Source organism: Bufo gargarizans, chromosome 1 (assembly GCF_014858855.1).
Source record: "Bufo gargarizans isolate SCDJY-AF-19 chromosome 1, ASM1485885v1, whole genome shotgun sequence".
Classification (NCBI taxonomy): Eukaryota; Metazoa; Chordata; class Amphibia; order Anura; family Bufonidae; genus Bufo; species Bufo gargarizans.
In genome coordinates this window covers 204,301,362-204,317,134 of record NC_058080.1, presented here as the reverse complement: position 1 = coordinate 204,317,134, position 15,773 = coordinate 204,301,362, and the positions used below count along the sequence as shown (strand labels likewise).

Sequence of the window (15,773 nt, the reverse complement as noted above, 5' to 3'; positions counted from 1 at the left end):
ATCCGATTTTTAGGAATCTGACCAGTTGTCTCACATTTTTGGGCTGAAGACTCAATGGATTCCAACTTCAAAGCCATATAGTGCACTAGAAGTAAAGCAGTGAGTAGTGTCAGACGGCAAGATTTTTCTAATTTCTGCTCTCTTGTCTGAGGCAGTCTGACTCCCAACATTTACTGCTGCGTCTGGTAATGGATCAGGGGTGAAGAACTCCTGGTGTCTTAGATTCCATACATATATTTGAAATCCATTAAATGCACAAGAGAGAATGTTTTACAGTTAATATCTCCTACACAGACAAGTAAGAAACTATTTAAATCAATGAACCGTGCCGGTGTGTGGCAGGTAAAGAAATTATTATTACTGTACTTTTTGTTTTTCAGAAGCAAAGAAGTGCTTCTGTATAAAAGTGCACACAGCTAATAATTATCTATGTTGTCACATCAAAGACCCAAAGGAAATAAACAATGCCTTCGCCAGGATATCCACTGCCTTCCCACAACAGGCTAGCTAGGAAAACACAGTTTGCTTTAATGCTAAACATAATTTAAGCCCATTAAAAATACAGTTCTTACAGACAGTGAGTCGTTTACGAGCCATAAATGCTGCTTAGTGCGGGGGCGCTCCGTGCCCGGGCCATGTGGGACCGCTGTCACCGATAAACCTGGTTGTGTCAGCAAAACGAAAATCTCAACTACTGACTTGTCTGCCTGTGACCAATTATACATCATCTTCCAGGTCTTAGAGAACATAAAAATCCATTCATTGGAAGGGTTCGTTGACGCTATCCAAATAGCTGCATATCATTTGTATATCTTGTTCTGAAATGTTATTCAGGATTAAAGGGGTTATCCGGTAAATTCTATTGATGAACTATCCTCTGGATAGGTCATCACTATCAGATCAATGGGGGTCCTACACCCCCCGCACTCTGTGAGCTCCGCAGCCATGTGACGTCACCGTACATCGGTCACATGGCCTAGTTGCTGCTCAGCCCCATTGAAGTGAATGGGGAAGAGCGGCAATACCAAGCCCAGCCGCTGTACTATGTACGACACCGTGCTTAGAAAGCTGTCAGGAGCCAGCTCCCTGTAACAGCTTATTGGTGGGGGGCCTGGACTCGAACCCCCACCAGTGTGATAATGATGACCTATCATGAGGGTATTTATTAGCCTAGAGATTGGACCCTTTTAAAATGTAGCTTTTATTGGTTCAATTAAAAAGCAAAATATATCACCCTATGATGACTGGGTGACTGAATATATATATATATATATATATATATATATAAGGACAGGATATCGCCCAGCTACCACCGTGAATTGGTGCAAATAATAAATAAGATGTAAATAGTGCAAATTCCAAGGGCACTTATGACATTAATGAGATGTGTGGGATTTGGGGAAAGGTTAGGGCACTTTTGTTGGGGATGATTCTCTCCCTAGGTTAACCCTTTGCCCAGGGATGATCCCCGATGGTGGGATCACCCTGTCCATCATTATATTTACCTGGATAACCCCTTTAAAAATTGACAGAAGCCGACAGAGTTATTATACATAGAAAAAAATAATGTATCTCCTAAAGACCCCTCTGTTACAGCTCTTCAGGTCCGATCCCTGGGGCTTCAGGGTCCATCAGACAAAACTAATCAAGTTTACCATCATTGATAGCATACATATTCCATTCTTAAACGGTGTAGTTACCTGTGCACCGGCTTAGAGGGAGAAAAAATGTATCCTGATCAGTGAATGTATACTTTAGTACCATCGGGGAAGCCATTAAAAATGTTTCTGTACCCAGGGAACCCCTATGTGCTGACAGCTTTGCCTTTCCACATGTCAAGCATCTTTTAGAAGACTGATTTCAAGGGACCCTAGGGCTGAAAGGTCTTTTCCTAAACATCACAATGAGATTACTGGAGCATGCATAGTTAGGTCCTTGCAAGGAGATGAGACAGCTGTAATCTAGTCTAGATAATCTTGGAAGAAACCAGGAGTATTTGCAGCAACCCAATACATCAAAACTTTCAGTAATACTTAGGAATGACCTCTTTAGCAGAATGTTTTTCATATTTTTTCCCGTAATACCTTAATTATTTATGAAGCATAACTAATTGTAATATTTCTACCATATGTATTGTCTCACCATGACAGCGCCTTCTCTAATGAAAACAGCCTTTGCGATCAGCTGATATTGCCGGGAAAGTTTTGCCCGGTCACACATTTCCGGTGCAGCTGCTTTGCATTATTACCCTCATTGCTATGGATCCGAACGGTATATAGATGTATTAGTTACTGTAACACGTGGTTTCAAGGAGCTTCTAGTTATCATCACTAGTGTGTATCATCACTAGTAAATTGCTAATTTTTATTGCAAATATAGGTACTTCGAAAATTAGAGAATATTTAGAATATAGTGATATATATTTGTAATACAGATTTTTTTTTAAATCAGTACACATGATCCCTCCCTGCTTCTAGCTTGTGGGACAATGAGAAGGCTGCAGTATCTTTGACTTTAGGAGTAGTGTTGATTTGCAAATTTTTGTAATGCTAATTTTTATTGCAAATTTTTCAATCGCCGAGTAAAAACATGATTCCTCCCTGCTTCTTGCTTGTGGACCAATGACTCATTTGCCCACAAGCAAGAAGCAGGGAGGAATCATGACTTTATATGAGAAAAATGATAAATATACTAAAAAACTAATATATAGCACTATATTGAATATATTAGTTTTTTTTCGAATATTCGTAATATTCTAAAACAAGAATATATAGCAATATAGCAAATATTCGGAAAAAAACTAATATAGAGCAATTTAGCGAATATAGTGCTATAATCTTCTTTGTCTAATAGTTTAAATTTTTTTCTCATCTGAAGTTCAGATTTGAATATTACACGATCATTACCTTGCCGGTTTTTCGTGTAAAAAAATCTGAAAATATAAGGCATATTAGAATTCGCAAATATTTATGGAATATTGTACGAAATATTAGCAAAATATTGCAACCCCTGCCGCTCATCATTATTCATCACATATTCATTTTACTAGTGACTTTTTTGCGATCTATGGTTCCCTTGTTTATTCCTGTTCTCTGCTGTAACAGTTACATGAAAATATATATTGATTTGTATTATTTTATATGCCTTTTTTAAATATAACAAAGTTCAAGTCTAGAACCATTTTTTACACAGTCAATAGGTTTCCAACACTTTCCATGTTTCCTTATCAAGGAATAGCAGAAAGTACTTTCATTCATGGGGGCAATAGAGTTGGAAAGCCTATAGTTAGCCCTGAGGCGTGAACATGTTAAAGGAGTACGATGTTTCAGCTCACATTTTATGCAATCCATTAAACTGTACATAAACTATAGCTGACAGGACTTGTCAAAAAACTGCATCTAGAAAGCTATGCCATCAATTAGCAGTTGAGCCGTCCCTTCTTTCAGAGTGAACCTAATAACATGTAACTAGCCTCCCTGATAGGAGTACCAGGCGCCCAAGTATATTGTTGGTCTTTAACAAGTGTACCCAAGGCAATGTTCAGTACGGAGGAAGCAAACTGCCAGCAAGGAACACGAGCTTCTACGCTGGCTCCTTTTTCATTGGGTTATCTTACCTTAATCCAATTGCTGTGCTACTCTGCTCATGATGAAAGGGATAAGAGAAAAAGAAAATACCAAAGAACATACGGGCATCATAAAAACATAAAAGCAACATCATTATTATTATTATTACTTCTCCTTACAGGTTTTCTATTAAAACTACTGTGTTTTCTTTTTTGATAATTTTTTTATTTATTTCATAATATATATATATTCTTGTTTGGACAGAATGAATAGGTACGCACTCCCAATGGTTTGCACCCAGTTTTCAATATATTCATACATTTATCTATACATTTCATAATGACAGAGGAAAAACCCAATGTTGATGGAAAAGAATAGATACTTCAATTTTTATTTTATTTTTTTCATGCAGAATACGATTATTATATTTACTAAAACAGACATGTCAGAAGAGGTGACCAGTCCCCAGATATTTCCATATTTAAGACGACTTTCTAACACTAGAAATTATTTTCAAAAGTCGGGGGTCGTCTTATACGCAGAGTATAAGGCACCACAGAGGAGAAGGAAGCAGTCCCTCCCTCCTTCCTGTGCTGCCCGCTGCCACCAATGATGAGAGAGGGGCGGAGGAGGGGCCTGCGGTTTATTTATTGCAAAAAAACAATTTTATAGATATTACAAAGTACCAGTAACCTTTGTGCCCAAGGGGCTTTCGCCTTTTTGTGCCCAGTCGCGCCCCGAATTCTGGATCCCAGCGCCGCCCCTCTCCTAATTTATTCACTGCACTTCATTTTTTTTTTTTTTAGCCGCTCATAATCTCGCGCATGCGCAGTTAGTTAGAGCACTCGTTCGTTCTTGCTGTGAGGGCGGAGGGAATAGAGGAGACAGCGCCAACTAACTGTGCATGCGCTACATTACGAGCAGCTTCAGAAGATTAAAAAAAACTAAGTGCAGTGAATAAATTAAGAGAGGGGCGGCGCTGGGATCCAGGATTCGGGGCGAGGCTGGGCACAAAACGGCGGAGGGACAGCCCCTTGGGCACAAAGGTACTGGTAATTTGCATATCTATAAAATCAATATTTTTTTTGCAATAAATACGGTAAACCACAGGTGGGGTTAGCAATAGTACAGTATATTTTTAATTACAACAATGAGATTTTTATTTAAATGGAAAAGTTGGTGGTCGTCTTATGCGCCCAGTCGTCTTATACACCGGAAAATACGTTGTTTCTGTGAGCAGCAAAGCCAGTTTTGATAAATGAGGACCACCGAGTGTATAATAACGTAGGGAGACATTGATCAAATCTGCTACACCAGTTTTGCGGCGTAAAAGGTCACAAGAGTGCAACATTTTGTGCATTTTTGCAAAATTTGATGAGCTTTGCTACTTTCAAAAGTGGAGTGAAAAGTGTGTTGGACTTACAGATTAAAACAGTGTTACGTCCCATAGATGTGCGACTTTTTAAAATGCCCAAAAAAAAGTTGCATCTCCATGACAGGCAACCCCCTGGCGCACAGACAGTGGCTAAACCACATAGCACTTGCGCCAAATTCAATAAAACCGAGTACCACTTGAAGGCTTAAAAATAAGCAACACAAGTACTATATTGGGGGGGCCCCCCCCCCCCCCCCATAATCCTTAGGGCCCATGCACAAGAGCGTGAATTGAGTCCGCATCCGATTCATATTTTTTATCTGTGTTTTGGGGGTCAGAAATTTGCAGAATGCAAAACAGCCAATGGTCGTGGGCACGAGCCCTTATCCAGATACTACCGGTGGCTCTGTAATATAGGAACCAAAAAAGGTCAGTTGACCACAAAAATGAGGCGGCGTGAATTTATTGGCAGTTCAGTAAGATTACTGCTTTGTACATTTCGTATCCAATTATCAAAATATTATATGATCTCATTTTCGCTCCTGAGCCACATTACATGTGACTGGTGAAAGGTCTCTCTGAATAAGTCTGTAAACTCCAGTTTATAGACACATTCAGCCTTTTACTGCTCTTTAGAGGGTCTGTACTGGCTCCATTTCGAGGTCTATGCTGATGAATCATACAGCAGTTTAGCCGTGATCTATGCATCCACTTGTATCCCGAGAAGGGCCTTGTGGTTTCAGCAGACAGAAACTCCGTTACTAGAGAGGGCATATAGGATTAGAGAAATGGGTGATAGGTTTTATTGCATTTCAGCCTCATTTATTTGGACTAGAGTAGCCCTCTATCTGGCACAAAGTGATTTTTGCCCCGGTTTCAGACATCCCTTTAAATGATTATGTTCTAAATCCGTTTACCATCTTCTGCCATTCGATGTTGGCATTGATTACTCTGATTTGTATTTGCTTTTGCAGAAATTCCAGTTGCTGAGACAAATTTATGGTTAAACCCTATACAGTATAATGAAAATCTAATGAGCAATAACGGAAATGAAATGAATCCCATCAGCAAACACTACATTTACTCCGAGGCACATACCTTGTCTGTTTGTATCTCTGCTTACAATTGGAAAGCCGGATTTCGTTCTGAAATGTTCTGCTTGAAGTCACAGGGATATTTTAGAGGTTATGACTTGGTCTGGTTTACAATGGTTGTTATAATTGGTTTCAGGGTCAAGTTCTTCAAAAGTCTCGGACTCAAATGCCCAATGCTAATACATACTTACATTCCCCTATGTGTTCTGTATATAGACTAGCGTCGCATGCAATTACTCTAGTCTAGCTTTTAAAGTAGCATTATTGTCTATGGTCTGTGTCTGGTATTGCAGCGCAGTTCCGTTCACTTGAAATAAACAAAAGTGGAATTGTTTCTGGAAAAAAGTAGATCCTTGTTTCTAATCCCAGACATCCACTTACGTATCTTTGATAGAATTTGTACTAATTTGAGTATCTGCGTCATAAGAGTAAAAACCCACAGGGTTATTTCAGATGATGGTCGCAAGATCTTTACTTTTTTAAAGCGGACCTTTCATGGTATTTTTTTTTTCTATAATTAAGTACCTTTACTTGCGGGGTACCCTCGGCTGATGCTGCCATCCTTGTTCTTTTTTACAAATACCCCTCCCATGACCCGCTGTTCCCCCCTGCAGTTTTCACGCCCAGTATGTTAATACTGAGCATCGGTACAGGGAGGAGGAGAAGCCAGGGTTTCTCAGTGGGCGTCTCCTTCTGCACTCCGCTGCGATTGGACTGCCAAGGAGAAGGATACGCCCACTGAGAAACCCTGGCGTCTCCTCCTCCCTGTATCAATGCTCAGTTTTAACATACTGGGCGCTAAAACTGTAGGGGGGCACAGCGGGGCAAACGAAAGGTTTTGGGAAAAAAGAACAAGGATGGCAGCATCAGCGGAGGGTACCCCACAAGTAAAAGTACTTAATTATGCAAAAAAAAAATCCATGAAAGGTCCTCTTTAAAACTTCTATAAATTTGAAGATGAATGTGTACAAGGGTTTCATAGGAGTGGATGTGTATCCTGGTTACAGATCCCCTCTGGCTAAAACCATTTCACTTGTAATTAAATAGATTACAATGCCATTTACTGCATGCGTTACGTTACATCTCCGTAATGAATACAGTACATATTGCTGCTGTACAAGTAAGTTTAGCTCATCTTCAAGGACTTTAGAGCCCTTTACATGGGCCGAGACTGTGCAAGGTAATCGCTAACAAGCATTCATAGGAACGCTTGTTAGCGATTATCCGGTGGTCTAAAATGCTCGTTCATCGGGTAATAGATCAATCATGTAGACACAAAAATTATAATTTGCTGGCACTAGATCGTGCTGTGTAAACAGAATCTGCTGTCAGCCAACGAGTCAGTATAGGGACGAGCAATAGCTTTAGCGATTGCTCTTTCCCATGTAAATGTAGCGGTCTCCTCCGCTGACAAGCGGGTGATTGTGGGGAAGGAACACTTTCTTTTTGGCAATCTCCTGCTGTGTCGTCTCGTGTAAAAGGACCTTTAAACTTGGATATAAATGATAGTCTATGTATTTTTATAAGATCCTGTTGCTCTAGATCAGTGTTTCCCAACCAGTGTGCCTCCAGCTGTTGCAAAACTACAACTCCCAGCATGCCCGCACAGCCAAAGGCTGTGGAGTTGTAGTTTTGCAACAGCTGGAGGCACACTGGTTGGGAAACTCTGCTCTAGATACCTGACATATACAGAATGCAACCCTATGCAGCCTTTATTATGAAAAAGCAGTGACTGAACAGTGCGAGGCTGCCACCAAAAGTGTAGTGGATAAAAAAATAGGAGAAAATTCATCTGTGAAGCACAAGCGTGACAATATAGAAAAGAATGTATTAAGAAAAAGGACCGATTAAACAGTTCAAGGCTACCACCAAAAACTTAGGGACACACCTGGATTTAGACACTGGTCTTAATTGTGCCTGCGTTGCTGGAGGAAGCTGCAAACGTATGTGGAGATGCAGGCCTCTAGTAGGACGTGCAACAATCTAAAATCTACGCCAAAATCTGGTGTACAAAATGATAAATGAGAAGGGCCTGCCAGCTCACTCTCTTCCTCGCCCTCTTCACTGATGGAAATCACTGACCAAAATACTGAAGTGTGAAATAGGCCTAAGGAACTGTGTACTATCTGCTTGACCTGTCTCTGTACTCCTTTATGGGGGTAGCTATAGGGGAAGTCACTGCTTTGGTGCCTGAACTAAGAAGGGGCCCACCCAGGAGGAGGACCCCCTCAATAGTATTGTAAAATTACATTATATACATTGACACTGTAGGAACCGGATGGAGCAGCTGTCGGGCCTTGCCTGAGAGAGCGATCTTGACTATCCACTGGAGTGGTGGTTGTACTAGAGGAGGGGTTTGCAAAGAAGTTGCTGCGGGGGGCCCCGTTGAAAAATTTGCTGTGGGGCCCAGCCTTATCTAGCTACGCCACTGCTGACTTTGTATTGTGGACTACTACTACAACTGTACAGGTTCCTATGTGAGCAATATCCATGTGTAGTAGACTGGATTTTTCCCTATGATAATTCTGGAGGTGTTTCAGGCAACATGATAAATGGTGGCCAGCATTAAAAAAAATGTGAAATAAAGTTAAAAATGCTTTATATCCCTGACATAAATACCTATTCAGAATTGGCTAACGAGCAATGTTGGATTATCTAGAAATGGATAGTCACTTGTGTGTTCACTACAGAGCAATATATTTCATGAATATTTATGTCGTATGTGTAGATACATAAATACTGTTCTAAGTAATACCTAAGATTTTATTAGCACAGTACAGCAAGGGCATACATTTTATTTCCATGTAAGGAAATCCTTACTAATGTGCCATGCCGGGATTAAATTTGTGTTGTGGTTAGAAGGGTACATGGATTTTCCGCTCCCTTTGAAGCTTGGTTATCTAAGGGAATTTGTTTCCATCCAGTCTCTATGCAGTGGTCGTAGACATTATTGCACATTAAAGTCAGGATTTTTAAACGGATTATTGCTATGAAAGTTCCCTGGTTCTGTCACAACATGAATTTGATGGCTTAGGCAGCATGGAGTCTTCATCTATTTCACACATTTTAAAGCAAAATGGATTTCCTGACACATGCATAAAACTATGCAGAGGAAAATGGATGTCGAAAACAAAAATGTAAGCAGCAGTGATTTCTCACTTTCCACACAATAGGCTTCCTTGCTGGCATACTATGGAAGCAATGTTGAAAAAATGAGCTAGCGTTTTAACTGTTTCAAGAAAATAGATTTTCCATAATCTGCTATGGCTAAAGCACGCCAGCTTATATTTATAAATCCCCATCATTCCCTTCATTTAATTAGATATGGCACACACATTTCTGTTGAATTTGGGAAATAAAATAAAATAGGCTTACTACAAATAATAATAAAAATGCACTGTTTAGTCCAAGTCTAAATCTTACAGAAAATAAATGTATTAGTAGGAGAAAAAAAAAACGCTCAGAAGACGAGATCTAGGAGACAATTATTGCCCTATTGTTTATCACTGATCATAGATTATGACTTGTGAATGTAAATTTCAAATGTGCTTTAAAATAGGCAAGGCTGTGTAGAGCAAGGTCCTTAGGAAGGTTCTCAATAATGACACTGGTAGGAAACTTCTATCTGTCGCCTGCAAGGATCATGCTAATGTCCCCCAAGCCACTCATCTTTCATCTGTGGTTTAAAGAATTGCGGCATTTTAAGGGACCTAAACTAAATTCTCCCTGCTTTACGCGAGGAGTTCTAAAGAAATTCACTAAATAAAATTAGCCACTTTAAATTCAACAATAAATCATTACATACTAGTCGTGATTCACAGGCAAGCTTATAATGAGGCAGCAATGCTATTCCTGGAGGCCCCACGCATTGTGGACACAGCATTGCTTGAGTTTCATTTTCTTTCTTTTCTTCTTCTTCCACAATTACATATAATGCAATATTCCCAAATCTGGGAGCAATAACTTCTTGAAACCTTTTGGGACATACATAGGAAACCCTTGCAGCCAGAAATGTAATGATATTTGCACAGGCACTGTAGTGAAATAGAGAACAAGAAGTGGCAGACTTTATGGGGGTTGTCCAACGGCGGAAAATTTCTTACGAATGGTTGAGAATTAGTTTCTAAAATGAAAGGAGCAATACTCACCTCACCAATCCCCACTGCTCCAACACTTCTTTGGTCTCCTGCCATTTTTCTACTTCCTTATCCCTCTCGATAATCAGGAAATGATCATTCTGCCAATCACTGGCTGTAGTGGTGATCCTCAGCCAGTGATTTGCCGAGGTGGATCACCATCGCAGTCAATGATTGGCTGAGCAGTCAAGTCAAGAGGGACCAGGAGGGAAAGACTGACATGGGAAGTGTTGGAAATTAATGAGGGTAGTACTGCCTCTTTTATTTTTCTTAAACCCATTCTGAGCCCTTTAAAATAATTTTTTAACATCCAGCCAGTCTCTTTAAAGGTGTTATCTGCTCTGGAAAATTTTTTACAATGTGGAATTTGTATAAATTTGCCTATTTTATGGTCCAGACTTTCAGAAAGCATGTACATGTATTATGTCTGCTGTTATAAATTTTAGCTTATCATCCATTACCCAGATAAAAGAAAAAGGTACCTCAGAAGCTTCCAAATAGAAAAAAGACTAATCCCAAATTTGAGCTTCCCCACTTCAGTAAGTGGCCTTTATCATGTAGAGAAACTTAATACAAGCCTCTTAATAATGTATTGTGATTGTCCCTATTGCTTCCTTTGCTGGCTGGATTCATTTTTCTATCACATTATACACTGCTCGTTTCCATGGTTACAGACCACCCTGCAATCCATCAGTGGTGGTCGTGCTTGCACACTATAGAAAAAAGCAGTAGCCTATGTGAGCTCCCGGCCACCAGAGAGGCTGAGGCTTTTTCTTATAGTGTGCAAGCACGACCACCACTGATGGATTGCAGCGTGGTCTGTAACCATGGAAACGAGCCGTGTATAATGTGATGGAAAAATGAATTCAGCCAGCAAAGGAAGCAATATGGATAATAATATATTAGGAAGTGGCTTGTTCTCTACATGATAAATGCAACTTACAGAAGTGAGACAACCCCTTTAACCCAAGCATGAAGAGCCAGAATTTTTTCACTTTGGTTTATGAACGTTACTGTTTTCTGTATGCATCGAGAAGTAATCAGCATTTGAAAGCGGAAATGTATTTACCACTACAAATTGGCTCCATACCCCACTACGCTAACGAAGAAAACTCACTGTAGGTTTTTTTATTTTGTAATAAGGATCAAGAACATTGATCAGATGTTGGCAAATGCCCACCGAACCTCCTTAAAAATATTAATTTCATTAAACATATTGGTACTTGGATATGAAATGCCAATTCTGTAATCCACACTCAATCCCTTAATCCACTTCCAGCATCAGCCATTCTAAACCAATAAAGAGATGCACAGATGACTGTGCTTTAGAAAATGATGTTTACCATGCTTTATGCAATCGTAGAGACTTTGCCTAGATCTGAACCACCCTCCACATGATTAGCAGTAGCTAGTAACTAAATGATGATACAGGTTGTGATTTCATAAAAATTCCCAAATTACTTACCGTCCAGAGCACAGTAGGTTTTTTTCATAGAGACACAGGTGTTAATGCTGTATGTGTAATATCGGACTATATTTTATATGCTATTTCTAGATATTTTTGGGGTCGTTTTTGCTAATACCAAATTCTGATTTGTTTCCTTTTTTTCATTCTCAGCACGGAAAAGGATATGCTAGTCAGAGCTACAGGACTTACCTGAAGCAGCATGATTTGCACAAGTTGACCAACAAAAGCATCAACTTTTCAACTTCATTATCCTGGCCATACAGTCTGGTATAAAAGAAGGGATGAAAGTCTGCTGCTGAAGGCATGGCCAAAATAAGGACCTTTCTGCTCTCAGCAGGCCTGAGAAATGAGTTGAAATGTGAAGAAGAACTGTAGAAACTGAGGAGGCGACCGACCTCGCCTCACTTATCAGTGTGTGCCTGTTTACAGCACTATATATCTTTCTTTCTCCAAAACGTCACTGAGCCCTTTAGATGTTTCTAAACACCACAAGAAGCCAATCGTACAGATAGAACATGCATTATAAATGCAATATCACTGTTTTAAACTTGACTGTTTTATATGATTTTTTTTTTGTGTGATGAAGTGTTAACCCAAATTATCCAAACTTTACAAGACAGATTGTGATCATGTTATGTTCACCTGTGGGTCATAAAAGACAAAAAAAAAAGAAAAAGAAAAAAATATTGTTTATCCACAGACCCATGGAATATCAAGGACATTCTGTAGTTTATACACCGTGTTGCAAAGTGTTTACTGTACTATTTCGAAGCTTCTAAATAAATATAAAGTATATATATATATATTATATATAATTTTCTGAAAAAGTGGTACAATTTAATTGATTTATATAGCCCACAAGGTAAAAAAAAAATATATAAAAATAATAATTCAGGTCCTAAATTATTTATTTGTTGATATAAATAATTATTAAATAGCGTTTCTTAATAATAGATTTGGACCAATTCCTGTTCACCCTGCTAAAAGAAGCTGTAAGCTACATCAGATTTGTACGGAACTTTAAATACCAAAGATGCAGCTTTCAAGATTGAGCACTATGACCTACTATGGCGTATTTTGATCTTCCTTATTTTATCCTGTGGATTTTAATTTTACAGCTACGTTTTATAAAAAAATAAAAATAGCAAAAATGGGTACTGATCTGTAAATGTTGTCAAAATGACACTGGATATTCTGTACAGTTTGAAATTGTAAAATATGTACCTGAAGATTACTATTTTGAAAGATTAGCCCCAAATCATATAAACTTACACGTATCTTTCTCTAGCATAGTTTTGTGGAAACTTGAAAAATATATATCTTCTAATCTTGCCTAGAAATGTTTTTTAATAGACAAATCATGAAACATAGTGTTTTCCAATTCATTTTTTACACAGCAAGATTTCAAGTTAGGATCATTTCACATTATTATTAAACACTTCAATATTATCTGTGTCTATGATAATATTTTTTCATGGTAAAATTGTAAAATATCTATATATATATGAAGAGTTATATGTTTTATTAAAGAAAACGAGTGGCTCATAAGGACAATCATTTGAAATTTAACTTGAACTTCCATGTCAAAAAGTTCAAATATCATCAAAATATTAAAATGTTATTATTTTTATTTTATTTTTTCATATTCCAGTGTGTTTGTTGTAATTCTTTGTCAATATTTTTTTATTTAAATATGTCATAAGAGTTATTGACTAGATGTCGTATTGAACTTGTTTACAAAAGCAATAGTTTTGATTGTATTAGCAAATGGTTTGGAATGTGGATATATATATATATATATTGTATTTCGCTTAAGGCTAGGACTATGTGAGGGAACCACTAATGATGCCTGATGAGTAATAATATCCACCATTTCAGATCATCTGCCAATGGCCAGGGAAGTACAGTGTATAATCCTTGCTGAATGGCATTACTAAAAGCTATGGACACATAGGATATAGAAAAGTGATATTTACATAAGTAAGTGGTTATCTTGAGTAAAATAAGTTGCACTAAGTTTCAGGCTGGATGTGTCTTTCCAATGCTGGATGTGAGTTCTGTGGATTCAGAATGCTTCTGCCTTCACTAGCTGTCATGTACTTGCACAGTTTCATTTCGGTACTGATATCTCATTCTACATCCCATGAAGGATCTGTTCTCTACTGTGACAACAGACACTAATGCTGCAGAGAGTGTGATTTCCCCCCTAGTCCCTCTTTACACAGATATACTGCCTGTGTAATACACTTGCCCCCTTCATACTGCCATGTGTGCTCTTCTATACTGTGATATAGTATAGCCTTTGTGATCATGATCTGCCATCCATGAAGACTTGGATGCTTCCCTCCCTGGCTTCACTGCCATGTACAATGTACTCCTTCTCCTGCTGATATGTCTCACTCTGAGAGAGTGGAAACAGCAACGTGAGTGCTGTCTGATCTATGCTAGAAGAAGAGGAAGCACAGCCAGCTATGTGAAAAGGTGCACAGACTCTACAGCAATAAAACGGCAGGACATTTTTAATGCCGACTATTTAGAAAGAAAATGAACAAATTAAGTGCCAAGGTGTCCATAGCATTTAATGTTATCAGCAAAGTATCACTAGGATGGATAATCATAGAAAAGTGGTTGTTTCATCTCAAAAACTTTTTTAAGTATGCCTAATTAAGGCACATGGACATCATAGAGGGATTCTGTTGCTCCTGACCCCGTCAGAGTATCGAACTAGTTAACGCTTTGTCTCACTTCATCAAAAGGTATTTAAGGCACTCACTAATGTATTGTGATTGTCTGTATTGCTTCCTTTGCTTGGTAACTTAATTTTTTTCATCACATTATACATGGCTTGTTTCCATGGTTACGACCACCGTGCAATCCAGCAGCTGTGGTCTTGTTTGCACACTTGCTCTTGGACTATGCTCCCTCCCGCGGTCCCAGCCACCAGAGAGGCCTGCGCTTTTTCCTACATCGTACAAACACGGCCACCGCTGCTGGATTGCAGGGTGGTCTGTAACCATGGAAACAAGCCGTGTATAATGTGATGGAGAAACGAACCAAGCCAGCAAAGGAGGCAATATGGGCAATCACAATACACTAGTAAGTGCCTTGTATTAACTTTCTCTACATGATAAATGCCATTTGCTGACGTGAGACCATGTATGTCATGGTCACCCAATTCATTTAAATGGCCTTATGTAATACTATAATTTATGGCTGCTACAGGGTAAAGAACATCTGCTTTTTTGTCAGGGGTCTCTCTAGATGCCCAGTATTAAAGAGCTTTTCTGTGATGAGACAATTGATTTAATAAAGTTTGGACTATCCTCCTCTAAACACGTATGGCTGATGTAAATATATTGCCTGAAGGTTAGCTGAACATAAGGTTGCTTAAACAGGTTTCTCTTTTGCTGTTGCCTAAGCTTTATTTTTTCAGAAGAGCAGATGGAGAAACAGATGTAGTAGACCTGAGTTAGTCATTAGCTTGATTTATAAGGAAACCACTTCTCATATTTTGGCGTTTCATGGCCAAGATAAAAATAAAAGCAGTAAGTGCCGGCCAGCGTTGGGGTTGTCTCACTTCAGCAAGTGGCATTCATCATGTAGGGAAAGTTAATACAAGCCACTTACTAATGTATTATTATTATCCATATTGCCTCCTTTGCTGGATTGATTCATGTTTCCATCACATTATACACTGCTCATCTTTATGGTTATGACCACCCTGCAATCCATCAGTGGTGGGGGGTGCTTGCACACTATAGGAAAAAGTACTGCCTCTCTGGTGGCGGAGAGCGTGCATTGTCCAGAGCTTTTTCCTATAGTGTGCAGGCACGGCCACCTCTTCTGGATTGCAGGGTGGTCGTAACCATGGAAACATGCAGTGTATAATGTGATGGAAAAATGAATCCAGCCAGTGAAGGAAGCAACATGGATAATAACAATACATTAGTGTGTCTTGTATGAACCTTCTCTACATAATAAAAGCTATTTGCTGAAGGGACACAACCCCTTTAAGGAAATATCCGAGCAATTGGCACTTGGCCATTTCTGTTACTTTGCATCTCCTGGCTGGCGCTTACTCTGGTTATTGCAATCTCATCCATGAAAGGCCAAGATAGAGCAACCCTTTTAATT

General features: G+C 39.0%; 1 protein-coding gene across 1 annotated transcript in view; it reads left to right on the top strand.

The window, feature by feature from the left end:
- The window catches only part of PCDH10 (protocadherin 10), a 60,648-nt gene extending 45,398 nt beyond the window's left edge, over nt 1-15,250 (top strand). The window contains exon 5 of the mRNA XM_044300977.1: nt 11,790-15,250. Coding sequence (XP_044156912.1) covers nt 11,790-11,809 — 20 coding nt within the window. The 3' untranslated portion in view covers nt 11,810-15,250. The remainder of the gene's footprint in view (nt 1-11,789) is intronic.
- Nucleotides 15,251-15,773: the final 523 nt, after the last annotated feature.